General features: G+C 35.5%; 2 protein-coding genes across 7 annotated transcripts in view; one reads left to right on the top strand and one right to left on the bottom strand.

Annotated features, from left to right (window-relative positions):
• RARB (retinoic acid receptor beta) overlaps positions 1 to 2,613 on the top strand; it is a 378,824-nt gene extending 376,211 nt beyond the window's left edge. For all 5 annotated transcript variants that reach the window (XM_059162464.1, XM_059162466.1, XM_059162468.1 and 2 more), the window contains exon 8: positions 1,107 to 2,613. In XM_059162464.1, the coding sequence (XP_059018447.1) occupies positions 1,107 to 1,303 (197 nt within the window). In that variant the 3' untranslated portion in view covers positions 1,304 to 2,613. The remainder of the gene's footprint in view (positions 1 to 1,106) is intronic.
• Positions 2,614 to 2,660: 47 nt separating this feature from the next.
• The window catches only part of TOP2B (DNA topoisomerase II beta), a 57,537-nt gene continuing 43,251 nt past the window's right edge, over positions 2,661 to 16,946 (bottom strand). For both annotated transcript variants that reach the window (XM_059162462.1, XM_059162463.1), the window contains exons 27-36: positions 16,851 to 16,934; positions 15,898 to 16,092; positions 13,350 to 13,494; positions 12,960 to 13,121; positions 11,317 to 11,518; positions 10,127 to 10,206; positions 8,465 to 8,575; positions 5,821 to 5,943; positions 4,017 to 4,111; positions 2,661 to 3,153 (exon numbers count right to left, since the gene is read on the bottom strand). In XM_059162462.1, the coding sequence (XP_059018445.1) occupies positions 2,986 to 3,153; positions 4,017 to 4,111; positions 5,821 to 5,943; positions 8,465 to 8,575; positions 10,127 to 10,206; positions 11,317 to 11,518; positions 12,960 to 13,121; positions 13,350 to 13,494; positions 15,898 to 16,092; positions 16,851 to 16,934 (1,365 nt within the window). In that variant the 3' untranslated portion in view covers positions 2,661 to 2,985. The remainder of the gene's footprint in view (positions 3,154 to 4,016; positions 4,112 to 5,820; positions 5,944 to 8,464; positions 8,576 to 10,126; positions 10,207 to 11,316; positions 11,519 to 12,959; positions 13,122 to 13,349; positions 13,495 to 15,897; positions 16,093 to 16,850; positions 16,935 to 16,946) is intronic.

The following is a 16,946-nucleotide window of genomic DNA, read 5'->3' as shown; positions in this document are numbered from 1 at the left end:
CCTTAAAAACACGGTAAACTGGTTTGACAAGGAGTCTCAATTCCGGAGCTCCTCCTAAGAGGTTTTCTAAGTGAGCCATTCTGAGTTCATCCCTAGCATGGGATTAAGACTATTTGCAAATAGCAGATACCAGTGCTTGGCCATTATAATTGTGAGGTCTTTGACTTTAAAATCAATGAGGCTGTTTAACTTAATACTGTCATTCTCTATATCTAGCTAGATCAGTGCTAATAGAATTTACTGTGATTATGGAAATATTGTATAATCTGCAATGTCCAATACAAGTAGCCACTAGCCACACGTGGCTCTCAAGCACTTAAAAAGTGGCTAATGCATTTGAGGCACTGTTTTTCCTAATTGTTATTTTAACAAATTTAAATTTAAAATGCCACATGTGGCTGGTGCCTACTGTGCTGGACAGTGGAGTGCTACATCAACTTGATAATCACCACACATTTATTACTTAAGTTACTTCCTTCATTCATGGGTAACTGGTATCCTTGATAACTGTCTTATTTTAAGATATGCTCTTTCTGGTCATTTATCAGGAGCTTCTCTTTGTAAGTTATGTTAAATAAATGTAACCTGCTAACCTTCCCTGAAACTGATTCAAGCATGGAATCATCAAGTTTAAGCAAGTCGCCACATCTGCGTTGTTTTCCCAGAGATGAAGTAAAAAATATTTAAATGTCATAAAATCAGAACTGCCTCTCCGAGACCTGGCCAGGGTTCTCGTTCTTGCCATGTCTGCTCAAACTGGCATGGTCTGACCCAGAAATGTGGTCTCAATATGTGCCACCAGTGTTTCCTTCAGTACATGAAGGATATAGGCTTCATTAAGTTGGATTAAGTGAACTTCCTTGAATGGGTCACCCAAGATACCTACCTTAACTGCAGATATCCAAGATACCTACCTTAACGCCAACATATTGTACATAAAAATAGTCAAATTATGAGGGCTTTAAAGGGGAAAAAAAAAATAAGGACAGCATCGGGGATGCATTGGTAGAACAGTTTTCACTGTTTCTAAAGTCAATTAAAGTTGATCCCGAGTTACTCAGCTTAACTCCCTATCTCTATCGGATTTTATTATTTCTCTTTAAAAGGTGCAGAACGTGTAATTACCTTGAAAATGGAAATTCCTGGATCAATGCCACCTCTCATTCAGGAAATGCTGGAGAATTCTGAAGGACATGAACCCTTGACCCCAAGTTCAAGTGGGAACCCAGTGGAGCACAGTCCCAGCACCTCACCCAGCTCAGTGGAAAACAGCGGTGTCAGTCAGTCACCACTGGTGCAATAAGACACTTTCCAGCTACTTCAAACATTCCCCTGTACCTTCAGTTCCAGGATTTAAAATGCAAGGAAAAAAAAACATTTTTACTGCTGCTTAGTTTTTGGACTGAAAATATATTAAAACTCAAGAAGGACCAAGAAGTTTTCATATGTATCAATATATACTCTTCACTGTCTAACTTACCTAAAAATACAAACTTTTTCAATTCTAAAAATCAGCCATTTCGTGCAACCAGAAACTAGTTAAAAGCTTCTATTTTCCTCTTTGAACACTCAAGATTGCATGGCAAAGACCCAGTCAAAATGATTTACCCCGGTTAAGTTTCTGAAGACTTTGTACATACAGAAGTATGGCTCTGTTCTTTCTATACTGTATGTTTGGTGCTTTCCTATTGCCTTGCATACTCAGAATAACCAAGACACCAAGGTTGTGAAACAGACTACTGTACGTGTCCAGCTAAGAAAGGTTCAAAAAAATAACTGTCTTGCTTTCACAGAGCAATCAGGACATCAAGGTAAGGAAAGGGGACTGTTGTACAGTATGACAAGATAAAGCTAGAGATAATTCTAATTTAGTTAGTACGGAAGTTTGTCCTTGCTCTTTTTGACGCACTCAAACTGCGTCTTCTATTTCATGTTGCCCAGTAAAAAGATACAAATTCACTGCACTAGCAGAAGAGAATTCTGTATCAGTGTAACTGCCAGTTCAGTTAATCAGATGTCATTTGTTCAATTGTTAATGTCACTTTAACAGTGGTTTATTACTTAATGACATAACTACACAATTTTTAAAAAAAAAAAAAGATACATTTTTACAGTAATGGTAGCCTCCAAGGCAGAAACACTTTTCAGTGTTAGTAAGTTTTTTGTTTACCTATTCACAAGCCATTAGGGAAATTTCATGGGATAATTAGCAGACTGGTCTACCACCCATACCATGTAACTCCAGTGTCCTTTCTGATGCATGCCTGCTACGGAGGGTTTTTTCTAGCCTCCTTGATGCCCAGAGGCTAATATGAACTCCCAAAGGCATGGACAGAGAATCTGCATCCTTTGACCTTGTTCGATCACTATGAAGCAGAGTGAAAGCTGTGGTAGAGTGGTTAACAAATACAAGTGTCAGCTTCTTAGTTCTCATTTAAGCACTAGTGGAATTTTTTTTTTTTTTTTTTGATATATTAGCAAGTCTGTGATGTACTTTCACTGGCTCTGTTTGTACATTGAGATTGTTTAACAATGCTTTCTATGTTCATATACTGTTTACCTTTTTCCATGGAGTCTCCTGGCAAAGAATAAAATATATTTATTTTAAAAGTGTATGGGAGCTTTTACTACACTTTCATCTTTAGTAAAGACACAGAGTACACAGTTCCATTTTTAATGTTTAAATTTCATTTCAAAAAGCAGGTCTGTAGTCTGCAACCATGACAATTAAAATCTGTGCTAATGCACGGCAGTCTATAACAAGTCTACAAGCCAATCAGACAGTACATGACATTTCAATGAGTAAAAAAGAGCATAAAACTGTATGTGTAAGAACAAAATGTTAAAAGGCCTACCACAATAATAAAAAACCATCAATTACATCATCACATTAAAATAAGCCAGATGTACAAAAGTCTGAGACAGAAAAGACAAAAGGACAAACACAATTTATCTGTTGAAAATGTTTCTGTGCTCTTTGGGCACTTAATTAAACATTGCAAAATCAACATCTTCTTCTTCATCAGACTCTGCAAAATATTTTACTTCTTTCCTAGCCCTACCGGTCCGTGGCAGAGAAGGTGGTTCAGAAGTGAAGTCTGATGGGAAGATGTCCACATCTGAATCCTGATCAAAAGATGTTTTCTTCAGTTTCTAGACAGGTTAAAAAAAAAAAAAAGTTAAAATGAATTATTATTCCTTACACTCCACTTACATTTGAAAAATATTGCAAATAATGAGGTTACTAAAATCAGAGTTTAAACGCTGACTGAAGTATACAACCAGTTATCTAATCCTTTTTCCCCTTTATAAAAATAAATCTAATAATCAGCCACCTGGTAGTCTCCTACCTTTTCTGAACATCTATATTGCCAAGCATATGCAATGTCGAGATAATAAAAATTTTTTGTAAGTACCTATCAATTCATGAAAGGAAAACAAGACTTATGTGCAATACAGAGTACACCCTGTATAAAAATCAGGGAGGAGTCATCAAGATGGACAAGAGGCATGGATGATGACTGCGTGGAGAAAGTTCAAGGTGGAGAGCAACACAAAGCTAAAATCTCTCTGTATTTTTAAGTTCTGAGAGGAAAAGAGAGAGGTGGATATTTGAGGGGTTTTTGTTACCCTAAAATGATTGAAAATTAGCCATAGTCAAATGAATTCAAGTTAAAAAAAGAGAAAAATCAAAGTAGGCCAAGTAAATCCTAGTTAAAAAGAAATTGCATTTGGACTGAAAAATAGTATTTCAGACAGGTAGCATATAACTTCTACAGCTCACTGGATGAAACAGATTCTTAAATAAGTAGGCTAATTTATGCCATACTCTTATCCAAGGAATAGTCCAGATTATATAGATTTTATACTTGGATAATTCTTTAACCATATACAAAACCTCCTATGTATCAGACAGGCTAGGTTTAAAGCTATTAAAAGACATTCACAGTAATAAGCCAACAAAGCCAGTTATAGATCATCATAAAGCAATGCATTAAAAAGGTCCTCCTAATTACCTTGCTTGTTGTTTTGGATGTTTTCCTGCCAGGGTTATAATCACCTTCATTTTCAGAGCCAGATGCTTTCCTTTTCTTTGCCCCTCGGCCTTTACCTTAAAATAACATAAAGGTTTTTTTTTTTTCCCCCTCTCAAGGTTAAGTGCAATATAACAAATACATGCCACAACATTACACTTCACTTCTTTGGCATGTCCCAATCAGTACTGCAATCCTGTTCTCTAAATGAGATAAAAATGTTTTGGCAGCATCATTTCAGTTCTGGGATGATATGACTAAAGAGTATTTCACAAATACATTTAAAAATAGTTGGAAGGTCCTGGTGACAAATTTAAATGACCAAGTCCCTGATACACAAGAGAAAACACTGGCATTTTAAACATGTAGTCCTTGCGCCTGAAAAAAAAAAAGTCTTCAAAGAGTGCTTTCTAACTTGTGATTTAAAAAAAATAATAAATTTTAAAAAATTAGTTTCTAATTTGTCATAGACTAGTACCTTTAAAATTATAAACTGAATTACTAAAAAGTAATACAGTAGTACCAATTTTATATTTGAATGTGTACTCAAAATTTTACTTATCACACATTAGTAACAACTATTCTAAGATGCACAGTCTTAGAATAAACCCCCAGTATTAATCATGTATTTGACCAATAATTGGTCAAATCCATGTTCCTTCTCAGACTCCGAAGTACCACACACAGCTTATTACTGTTATTTTTATTTATTTATTTATTTATTTATTTTTGCAATCTACCTAACCCCTTATTCTCATTGGAAGAAGGGGGAAAGGTAACATGCAAATGGTAACAAAATAGTCTCCATCCTACAATGATGCTAGATACCACTAGTGCAATTCTAAATTTTAAAAATTCCTTAAGAGCTATGACTAACTAGACTGTACTAGTAAAGACAACCTAAACGACCTTGGGATGTTTATCAGATAAATCGATGAAATGGCACTTGTGAATCTGTCAAAGTTTTCAACCATGCATACCATACATAATGACCGCCTCAGTCACTGTTCCTTTTTGCCCCTATTCTCTCTTCTTTCCATGTAGGTCTGTATATCTCCTTATCCCAACTACCACCTTAATATCTGGCAATATCTGTGGATTAGATAGAATGTTGAACGGCAACCCTTAAAAAAAAATTATATTTTAAAAAGCACCTTTGAAGACTTTCTAGATTCTGAAGAAAAAGAGGGGGTACCAGGGAAAACTCATGTTGGTGACCTTACAGGTCCCTGAGTATAGGAATTCCATTTCCTAGATGAGCAAAAAGCTCATCTCCAAGTCCTAGCTCTAATCAGAGTCACTCTCTAGTTGGTTGGGAGTCCTCATCTGACTTTAATTAGACACAGTCAGCCTGGGGTGGGGGTTCTTTGAACCATTCTTAGCTGTGCAAGTTGTTTACTTCACCTCTTTGAGTCTCAATTCCCTGATTTATAAAATAAAGTACTAGACTTCCTCTGGACTTTAATTCAGCACGGATTCTTAGACACATTGCTTACTGAGGAGGAAAGCAATTTAAAACAAAATGGGGGGTGCCTGGGTAGCTCAGTGGGTTAAAGCCTCTGCCTTCGGCTCAGGTCATGATCCCAGGGTCCTGGGATCGAGCCCCGGATCAGGCTCTCTGCTCAGCCGGGAGCCTGCTTCCTCCTCTCTCTCTCTACTTGTGATTTCTGTCAAATAAATAAATAAAATCTTTATAAAAAAAAAATAGGTACACAGCCCCTCTAAATTCAATGAGTAGAAGAGACTTTTTTCCACATGGCATAAATCAGGGTAACGTAATCTTTACCTTTTAGGGGTGTAGTCTTCTTTGGAATGCCAAATTCTGAATCTGAATCAGAGTTGATAGGCTCTACTTTTTTCTGTTTAGGGGCTCTCTTGGGCTTAGCAGTTGTATCTGAAGATGGTTTGCCTAGTAAGCAAATTTCCATTTCATAAATCAATGTAATATATTTACCAACAAACCACACTCAGTGAATCCTGTAACAATGGAATTTCTTACTGCTGATCTGAAATTGAGTAGCCTTAAATAACAAAATGGTTTCTTTCACTTGGTGCCAGTATAAAGGCAAATAATTTCTCATAGATGACAAAATGTTTTATTTAATTATGAATAATTTGTCTTTTGATATTTCAAGTGAGATTATTTTAAGCAAAGGCCATTATAGTGAACCAAGCAGTAACTTTTTAAAAGCAGTAGTAAAACTACAGGATAGTCATGACAAAAAAGTAACATATTTGACATTAATTACAACTCAAGTATAATCACATTAAGTCCTAACTTCTAAAATGTTTTAGAGGAAAACAGACACACACATTTTTATAGGGCCCTTAAATACCATGAACAGAAGCTGATTCGCTTCCACCCAAAAGCTGAAATCCAGACATGGCACTTTTATATGGAAAAAAATATGAAGGTTCCAGGTAAGTACACAATAAACCCAAAGGCCTTTGTTTTTATGAATTTTGTTTTTAAAATAGACCTTTTTTTCAGATTTACAGTCTATGAGAAAACTGTGATAAATCAGTATTTACTTGTGCGATTAGTAAAACCTACTTTGGGGGAAGAAAAAAGCATTACACTAACCAGACTTTTCTATTTAAAACAAACAGGCTAATTATATGGAAATGTATTCCCAGGCCCAATCTGAGATGCTAGGGTGAAGGCCCCTCATTCGAACGGCAAGTGGCAGTGATAGCCACAGATTTTGTGGCTTCCCCCTAAGTCCTTATGACTAAATGTACCACCAGAGCCACATGGCAGGCAGTTCCTAGCACGAGTATAGGCTTGATATAGCCATGTGTTCCAGAAACCACCTTTTTTCTTCATTAGAGTTTGCAGGCTTGCAGTGTTAGGCAGCACTTAAAACTCTACCACGCAAATTCAAGTCAGGTTATCTGAGTACTATGAGTTTTTTGCTATAATCCACTGGAGCTACAGAATTTAACTTGTACAGTAATATATGTAATTTGGAGTTAATATAGATGACCTCCCAGAGGGATGGAATGCATCCTCTTCTTGAAGTGGTATTTGTAGTTTTAGAAGAGGCTAGAGGAAAACTGAGGGCTTCAACTATTTCACACGGGGATCACCCACGCAACTGACACAGGGCTAGTTCAACTACTGGTGAAATAAGCAAATAGGACAGGTGGTGTATGCTAGCCTTTTAGCTAATACTCCTCTCGCATTCATTAGGTTAAAGAGAAGTAGAGGAGCTTGATGAAGGAAACAGGTTGATACGTTCAAAGAAGTAATACAGCTCCCAGGTTTTCAGGGTGGTTACAAAATGCTCACATGAAGACAATTTTAAAAAAAGATGCATGAAGGGAAAGTAGGGCCTGTCTCATGAGCTCCCCAGAAGCAAAGCAGAGACTCAAGTACAAGTATTTATTTAGGAAGTTAAAAAAAAGTTTAAAAATGAGATGTGAAGACAGAAACCTGTCATCCCTCTGAGGGCTTATCTCTGAGCTTCTCTTACCATAAGCAATTCCTGAGTTACTGTAAAACACATATCCCAGAGTTAGCCTATCCGAGAGGCAAAAGCACTAATGTATTTGTAAACCAGCTTTTCTCAATCACTGGTAAAGGGTGGCTGGGGTGGGAAATATGAACACTCCAACAGAGTAACAAAGTTCTAATGCAAAGAAATATAGATCCTGGTGTATTGAAGTGCTATGGGAAGAGTACCTGATGTGTTGGCCAGAGAAGCTTCTATAGCTCATTAGTTCATTTCTTACCATGGTCCTAGTGCAATCAAAATTAAGTTGGGATTTTTGTTGCTGTTCTGCTATATCTAATACATGTCTGAGTCTACAATGGTACTGTGTATTTTACATTTGTAAGGTACTGAAAAGATAGTCCATACTGTATGTTTATTTACTTGCTGTGTAAGGAACACCTATCTTTTTAAACACAAAGCACTAATACTAACCTCCTTCAAAATTACCAGGAGTATGTATGTACCTTGGTACTAATAACAGATTCATTAATTAAGTCAAATCAACTTGTATTTATGGACAACCTAAGGTTGTGGATAAGAATGAAGCTCTATGACACAAAAAGAACCTCAGCTGAACTGACCAATCATTCCAAATGAGGCATTAAGATATGTCCTACATAGATAACAACGGCTACTAGCAAGACAAAATTTTAATCTATTTTATAACCTAACAACTACAGGAGACCTTACTAGAAAGTTATCTTCAGTATCAATGAATGGGATTATTTTATAATTACAACAGCTTTAGAATGAGATCTTATACACATTTTAATAATTACCTCATATGGTTAGAAAACAAGAGGAATTCTCCTTACATGCGTTTATAGTATTTTCTACTGAAGTCCAAGTGCAGTTTCAAATTATATTAAATTTTCTTTAATATCAACTTTGTATCATTTATGCAATGTTTAACAACATTAAATAAGTACATACCCTTTTTAACAGCTACAGTTTTACTTGGAACCTTATCTGTTTGTTTCAGACCAAATGATGGTGAAAATACAGAGGCAGAATCTTCTTCATTACTGTCAAATTTAGCTGAATCTAAAAATTACAAAGTTTTTAGGTAAAGAGATTTTATAAGGACCACTTAATAGTTAAATTTTGATTCTTTGTACTGATGACTTCTCTTTAGCTAGAGAATTGAGCTTATGAATTTCTACTTTGTGATCATACAGTCCATAATAAACAGCTGAAAGCAAAAAAATAGCAATGTCATATTTCACGTTAACTCTATTTTAAAACAATATAGAAATGCATAAAGTAATAAAAATTCTTAATAGTCCCAAATGTTCATCATTTAAAATATAAATGACCAACTCAAAAATAAGGATTTATTTTAAAATGGAATACTAAAAAGTTCTCACTGTGATTATTGTAATATCTACACATCTAACACTATTAACCATTTCAGGAAGATCAGTAATAATGTTCAGAGCTGAGAATACTAACAACTTTAAATCATTAAAGGTCAGTTTAAAAGGCAGGTAGGCTTACTTTCAGTTTACTTTTACACTCAATTAACTAAGCAGTTCCTCCCTCCCTTTCTCCCTCCGTCCCTCCCTCTGTCAAATGAAAACAGGGACTCTCACAATATCGACTTGGATGTGATAGGTTTTTGTTTCTGTTTTTGTTTTAAGATTTTACTTATTTATTTGAGAGAGAGAGAACAAGAGTGAGGGAGCATGAGAGGGTAAGGTCAGAGGGAGAAGCAGACCCCCGCTGAGCAGGATGCCTGATGCAGGACTCAATTCTGGGACTCCAGGATCAAGACCTGAGCTGAAGACAGTCGCTCAACCAACTAAGCCACCCAGGTGCCCTGGATGTGATAGTTTTATACAAATGTTTTGACATGCTGTCAAAAATGCCTATCTATATTCACAGAACATATACAAGATCTAGGTCTGTCTGCATGCGCGCGCGCGCGTGTGTGTGTGTACAAGACTGTTAAGTCTACATAGATTGTTTTGACCTTAAAAATTTCACACACAGGGTGCCTGGGTGGCTCAGTGGGTTAAAGCCTCTGCCTTTGGCCCAGGTCCTGATCCCAGGGTCCTGGGATTGAGTCCCGCATAGGGTTCTCTGCTCAGCAGGGAGCCTGCTTCTCCGTCTCTCTCTGCCTGGCTCTCTGCCTACTTGTGATCTCTGTCAAATAAATAAAATCTTTAAAAAAAATTTTTGCACACAAAAATATAGGGAATAGAAAGCATATACCCCAATTAAATTTGCTTCAGTGAAGGGTTCAGTCTTTAAGTTACTACAGTTTAACATTACAAATCTGAATATTAGTCCCTGTAGTTTTTAAAAAACCATCACATATATACTCGTATTGCCATGAAAATCAAATTTCATGTCCCAATATTTCTTTCTCTTTTTCTTTATTAAAACATTATATTCACATCCATACACTTCATACACACATCTACCTGCTCACCTAAATGGTTCCATATTGCCTATCTGACCAAGTAACTGGTACTTACCTCAGGAAAAGTAAATAAACTTTATTATGATGAGGGAAATGTACAAAAACAATTTCTACTTATAAAAAGTCCAGAGCAATAACATAGTAACCAATGAAAGACCAAATGGGCATACCATCTTCTGACTTCTGAGAGTACGAAGGAAATGAGAAGAGATTCCCAAAATCTTGACTTTTTTTGTCATGTGAAGATTTTCTATCAGAAAGAAAAATTTAAACAACCACAATATAATTTAAACAACCACAATTATAATTCTCTTTGTTAAAGACAGGGCAATCAAATTCTTTTTTTCTGTCTCATATGCACAGGTGTGCACACATACACACAGAGAGACACCAGAAAAGCCAATGATTTAATGTAAGAGAATGGAAGTTGAACGAAAGTTATTCAAAATACATTTTATGATTAACAGAACTGTTCCAGAATTCAACATCAGTAAATCATTGCCAAAAACCTAAGGAGACTGTCTGAATCTCTGTCAAAATCATCAGTAATCCTATTTCTGATCCTAGACTGCATATGATAAAACACTTCTTTAAACAGATAATAAAGCACTTCCTTTAAAAATCTGAAATAAGCTGTTGGGATGAGCAATGCATGTTATATGCAATAATGAAGAAAAAACACTACAACAAAACTTATGATGTACTGTCTGTTGACTAACTGAACATAATAAAAAAATTAAAAAAAATAAAATTTGAAATAGCTCACAAACTTCACATTCTACACATTACCGTTTAATACTCTCTAGTAATAATAATAATAATAAATGAAAAATCAATCAAGGCCAAAGTTAAGGAAAAAAATTAAACCTCCCAGTTCTAAAGTTTTAGTGACTTCTCCAAACCATGTTGTCGGACTATGTCCCATAGGCCTACTGTCTGTTTTTATAAACAAAGTTTTACTGGAACACAGCTGCCCTTGTTCATTTACATATTGTTTGTGGCTCCTTTCTTGCTAAAATGGCAACACTGAGTAGGGTGTTGTGTATACAAGATAGTTAAGTATACATAGACTTAGTACTTAGTTAAGTCTACATAGACAGAGACCATATGGCCTGTAAAGCCTGAAATATTTTCTGTAGAGCCCTTTATGAGGAAAAAAAAAACCTGGCAGTCCATGCTATGAGATATAGCAACAGTTCAGTAAACAGCTGCAGTATTACCCAGTCTTTTTCCTTTGTGAAGAGGACCTTACCTCGAATGATGGTAAATTCTTAGACACAGCTTACCAGGAGATCTTTTAATAGATGTCTAAATAACTAACTGCACCACATAACTGAATAGTAGTTGCTTCCTTACTTACTCTGGAGTAGCTTTTGATTTGCCTGGTGAAAATGTATATTCATCTTTATCTAGGCCATCTGAAGGAATAAATTCATCTTCCCCATCATTTGTTATAGGAGATGCTTTAACTTTCAACTCCTCTAAATCATTATTATCATCATCATCATCAGCATCATCATCCTCTTCCTCTGAGAAATCAAATGTGTACTTAGGCCTTTCCGCTAGGAGAAAAATAAAAGCGAAGGTTAAACTCAAATCCAACTTTATCTACGTGACATACTATGAATAATCATTTGAAAAATATTCCAGCTATCTCTAACACAAGAGAAAAAAGAAAAAGACAAGCATTCAGGGTTGGGGGGGACCGGGGGGGGGGAGGCCAAAAACTTTGTGGCCTCAATTACTTTGGTAATGTTAAGTGTTCATCCTGGACTATGAGAGGAGAACATAAATGAGATTATTAGGGTGCTGTTTGTCATACTTAAATATTAACTCAGAAATAGTGGTGAATATAGGCCATTGTAAAAGTGATTACTAAGATTTCCCATCTCTACAATGATAAAAGACCAATTTTACTAGTCTTAGTGCTAAACTTCCTTTTAACCTCTTGCATAAAAACTTCTATCTTGTATTCAGTTTCACTAAGAAATGACAGACAGTAATTCTTCAGATGAATGAGAATAAAGTTAAGACCTGAGCATATTACTAAAACAATAATTTAATATAAAGCATAAAATGGTACCAACTATGGGGGAGGCACATTGGTATAATGCAAATAACTTTTATAATTTCTAGCATATATTATGGAATAAAATTTTTAAAACATTTGGGTGCTATGTAATTTTATACTTCATTTTAGATGTATGAAAAGGCCTAATTACAATTTTGAAGCACTTAATAAATTAATTTTCACATAACTTATTACTCATGTTAATTCACCTACATTGTACTATCTATGCACACTGGGAAAAGAAAGTAAATCACTGGTGATTAGAGAACCAAAGAATTTAAGGCCTGACATATAATCTAAAAAGTATCTTCCAGAGGTAAAATAACCATAATATGGTATCATTCATTTTAAGTAAATTAGGGCTTAATAAAATTTGAGAAGAAATCGATAAAACAGGACACTCAATTTTTAAGTACTTGCAGACTTCAAATTAATGAATATTCAGAAAGGATAAAACTGGGTACTTAACAATATAGAATAACAAAATGGTATCTTTATCCTAACTCTAGCACTGCAGTTATAAAAATTTATGTGATGTGCATGGAATCAGACTCCTAAAGTAGGAGGAAATTTTTCATGGGGGGGGGGGGGGAATGAAACAAACAAAACTACAAAGCACTTCTATTGATATATCACTGTTAGTTTAACCAAGGTACATTTTTACCAAACATCTTCAAACTATGGAGGGAATATAACCCAAACATTCCAATAAAAATCAATAAGAAAAATCGTTCTAAAGTGAATCAAGTTATGTCTAACACTGCTAAAAACCTTATTCTGCAAAGCAATTTTGTCTTCATGAGCTGTAACTTCTGAAATACTAACAATTTAGTACTTCAATAGCATCGATAATACTACTAACTTATATGAGTAATATTAACTTGGTCCAACTATAATATACAATAGAATAAATATAAAATGTATCAAAATACCAGCTGCTCTCCTAAGTAAAGAATCTCTTGGAATAACCACAGGTTCTGTTTCTTCCAGGTCACTTTCTGACTTGGATTCATCATCTGACCAAGGATTCCGTTTCTTCACTTTCTTTGCACTGGATTTACCAGAGGATGTAGGTGTTTTTCTCACCCTGGTACCTAAAAACAAAACAATAAAATATGTATCAATACTTGTACAAATATCATTAGTAAAAATAAAACTTAATAATGAAAGGTTAATTATAAAATAACAAATGTCCATGAAAATTGAGAAATTACATTAACCATTAGAAGAAAAAACAGTTTAAGGGAGAAAAAAAAATAACCTAGTAATGCCCTGTACATATATATTTTTCTCTCACAAAAAACTTTATAACAATTCCTCACCAGGTTCCTTTTTTTCCCTTTTGGGTTTGGGACCTTTATTTACAGGAGCTGACGAGATCAATGCCTCTTCTCCAGTACCCTCTACCGGTGTTCCACTAAATTCTTCATCAAATTCTACTTTTACCGCTGTGGTATCAAGATCACCCTACACATTAAACAAATAAGCAAATAAATAACCAGAAATAAAAATAAAAATTAACGCCATACATTTTAGAGATATAATTCCAGCCATAGGTCACTTTTTGATATAACTAAAAAAACAATAAAATGTGATTCACTGAGGTCCAAACAGGACTTTGATCAGACCATGTTTTACTTTATTATCTATAGCAAATGATACTGCTTACCACTCTAATACTCTGCTACACTCTATGAGATGACAGCTACTTAAAAGAAAATGTAAAAAATAAGAAGGCAGCTTTTGATTAGCAAAGGGACTTTCACACCAATAGGAAAATACACCAAAGTGTACCTGCAAAATAAGCTCCTATAGTTCAGGCCTCTACATACTAGAAAAACATCAGATTACTGAAGGAAGATAAGCAAACATATCATGCACTGCTAGGCATTAGTCAAAGTCTCCCTACCCTCAGATTATTAAAAGAGAAAGACACAAGGGCAAGTCATTACAATACAAATAACAAATATGGAGGGAGGTGTAAAAGTAACCCGTGGGGAGACATGAGCAACTCTGCCCAAAGCAGGGTTAAGGGAAGATTCCACAGAGAAGGGGCCCTTCTAATTGGGTTTTGAAAAGAATCATGTATGTTTGATAGCTGAAGAAAGGAAAGGAAGAAAGAGCATCCCAGGCAAAAACACAGAGGCATGATAGCCACATAGTATTTAGGGAATTACAAACAGTCTGCTAGGATTTGAGGAAAGAAAAAGAGGGAAGAGTAGCCACAGAGAAACACAAGGAGGTATGCAGTTGCTAAATCACTGAACACCGGAATCTGGATGTAGTCAGTGGGGAGTCACTGAAAACTTTTAAGCATCTGTGCAATAATCAGACTCATTTTTGGAAATACCACTTGGGTAATAAGAGACTAGACAGAGATGAATGAAGTGGGAAAAAAGTAGAAGTCATGATAAAATCACTAGAGACAGGAAGACTAATTAAGAGGAACACTTCCGTCAAAGAAAACTTATGGAATTCTAAGATAATATCACTGGGGATGAAATTAAGAGGGTGGATTTTGGAATTGCTTCATAGGCAATCAATAGGATTTATTTACTGATTAAATGACGAAGTCCCAGGTTCTGGACTTGTTAAGTGATGGCTGATAAGACACAGAGGGGGAAGAGGTTTTGAAATAAGGATAATGGGCTCAGCTTCAGATATGTGAAGTTTGGGCACTGGGCATTCAGGTGGCTTTATTACCCTGGCCCTCCTGAAAATGTTACGGCTTGGGGCATAGATTTAGAAGTCATCAGAGTGAAAAAATGGCATAGATGAGATTACTTGAGACTATGTAAGGTAAAGAGAAGAGTGCTAAGAACAGACATCAACTGACAAGAAGAGAAGTCATTTCCTGAGGAACCTGTGTGTGGTAGGAAGCTAGGTAAGAGGGAAATAGTATAGATGTCAGTTTATCACAACAGTGGAAGCGAGAGATCTCTCTGGCATCACAATGCTTTCAAGTATTAGTTCAGAGAACTCTCCAACCTCTCCAACTCTGAGGCTCGTTTCCCAAGATCTAATTAGACTATTGGACATATCTACATATCTCAAACTGCCTAGAAAAATCTGCCTCTTTCAGCCTAGCATGCCTCCTCTTTCCTCACTATGATCAGCCCTCTCAGTGTTTCCTTCTTCTGCCTAACTCTTGCCCAACCTGCTAGAGGCCAAGTAAGTCCCATACTTCTAAATCATGAACAGCACCAGTCAATGTCAATGACATAAGAGGTGCTTGGTAAATTTTTTTAACTAACAGTAATGACAAATAAATAGTTAAAAAAAATCACTTTGAAAACCACACAGACCCTTTTCTGCTAATTAGACTTCTTGAATTTGTCATAATGTAGAACTAAAGTTTTATTTTTAAGCTGACACACTTTTTTGGTTGCTGTTCCATGATTGTAAGTAGAATGCTGCTGAATAAAGTATTTCTCTCATTTAAAAAACAGAATCAACTAGGGGCGCCTGGGTGGCTCAGTGGGTTAAAGTCCCTGCTTTCGGCTCAGGTCATGATTACAGGGTCCTGGGATCAAGCCCCGCATCCAGCTCTCTGCTCAGCCGGGAGCCTGCTTCCTCCTCTCTCTCTGCCTGCCTCTCTACGTACTTGTGATCTCTGTCAAATAAATAAATAAAAATCTAAAAAACAACAACAACAAACCAGAATGAACTAACTCTTTACGTATATGTGGATTCCTGACTTACATTTTCTTTCTGTGGACCAACTGTTCTCAGAGAACAAATGATTTCCTATCACAGTGAAATATATTAGAAACAAAGCATGACTTAAGCACACAGTAAAATTAAAATATATATATACATCACTGCGAAGATGGAATCTACCAATGAGCTAAAACAAGAGATATGTCATACCTTTTTCTTCTTCAGCAACTTTTTGCTGGCATCTGCCTTCATAGCAGTAATTTCAGGAACTATTCTTCTCCCATAAGGTGAGGGCATTGTCTCTTCCAGTTGAAGTTTCTTCACCTTAGGTTTGCCAACTTTACCTTTTATTGCTTTTCCTGCCATTCCAGCCAGAATATCCTCCCGTTCTTGCGCTTCCACTTTCTGAAATATAATCATAAAGGGGGCAAGGGGAAGAGGGTGGATGCAAAAACAACTCATTAGAAAAGAGACCCCCTACTGCATAAGAAGTTTAAAGTACTATCATTCATTAATGAATAAACCTTTCCTTTCAACCGATCTAATCTAAAATAAACGTTAAAAAAGTTATAAGTTAAAAGATCTGGGTTGTAGTCCCAAGGCTGTCTAACTAGTTTCTCATTTGTAAAACAAGGAGGTAGTAACAAAAAGACCTATATGGTCCCTTCTAACTCTAAGATCCTATGACAAATTGGGCAATTTGAGAAAAAGTTTATATTTTCTTTCTCTACCTTTTTAGAAAAATGGAATTCTACCTGGAAAAAACTAAATTATTAAAAAAAAGCAAAAAAACTTAAAATTTCTCTGTTATAAACCTAAAGACACTATCATTCTACTTTGTAAAAATCAGATATATTTTGTTCTTACCTCTTTGAGGGAAGAGACTGAATCAATAAGCTATTCTGAAATTAGGAAAACTTAACTGATAGAAAGTAACAGAATTCAATTTATTCTAAATTCCAGCTCCATATAGCTTTTTACATTCATCTATTCCAGACAGAGCATTTCTTTATAACTTCATATAGCTAGAAGTTTACTCCTAACGTGGCTTATAAACATATTAACCTTTACAGAGTTAAAAGAAACTGAAATAATTAAAGAAGAATTTTCTTATTTCATAAACATTATTTTTCCATATATACTTTAATGGAGACTTAACCTACATCCAGTTCTTCAACAAATGCTGCTAAGTCTTCTTTCCAAAGATCTGAAGGAGATTTTCTTTTAAGATCATTGACCTCTCGCCCCTATAATAAGAA

Source organism: Mustela lutreola, chromosome 2, assembly GCF_030435805.1.
Source record: "Mustela lutreola isolate mMusLut2 chromosome 2, mMusLut2.pri, whole genome shotgun sequence".
Classification (NCBI taxonomy): domain Eukaryota; kingdom Metazoa; phylum Chordata; class Mammalia; order Carnivora; family Mustelidae; genus Mustela; species Mustela lutreola.
This window is presented reverse-complemented; position numbering and strand designations above follow the sequence as displayed.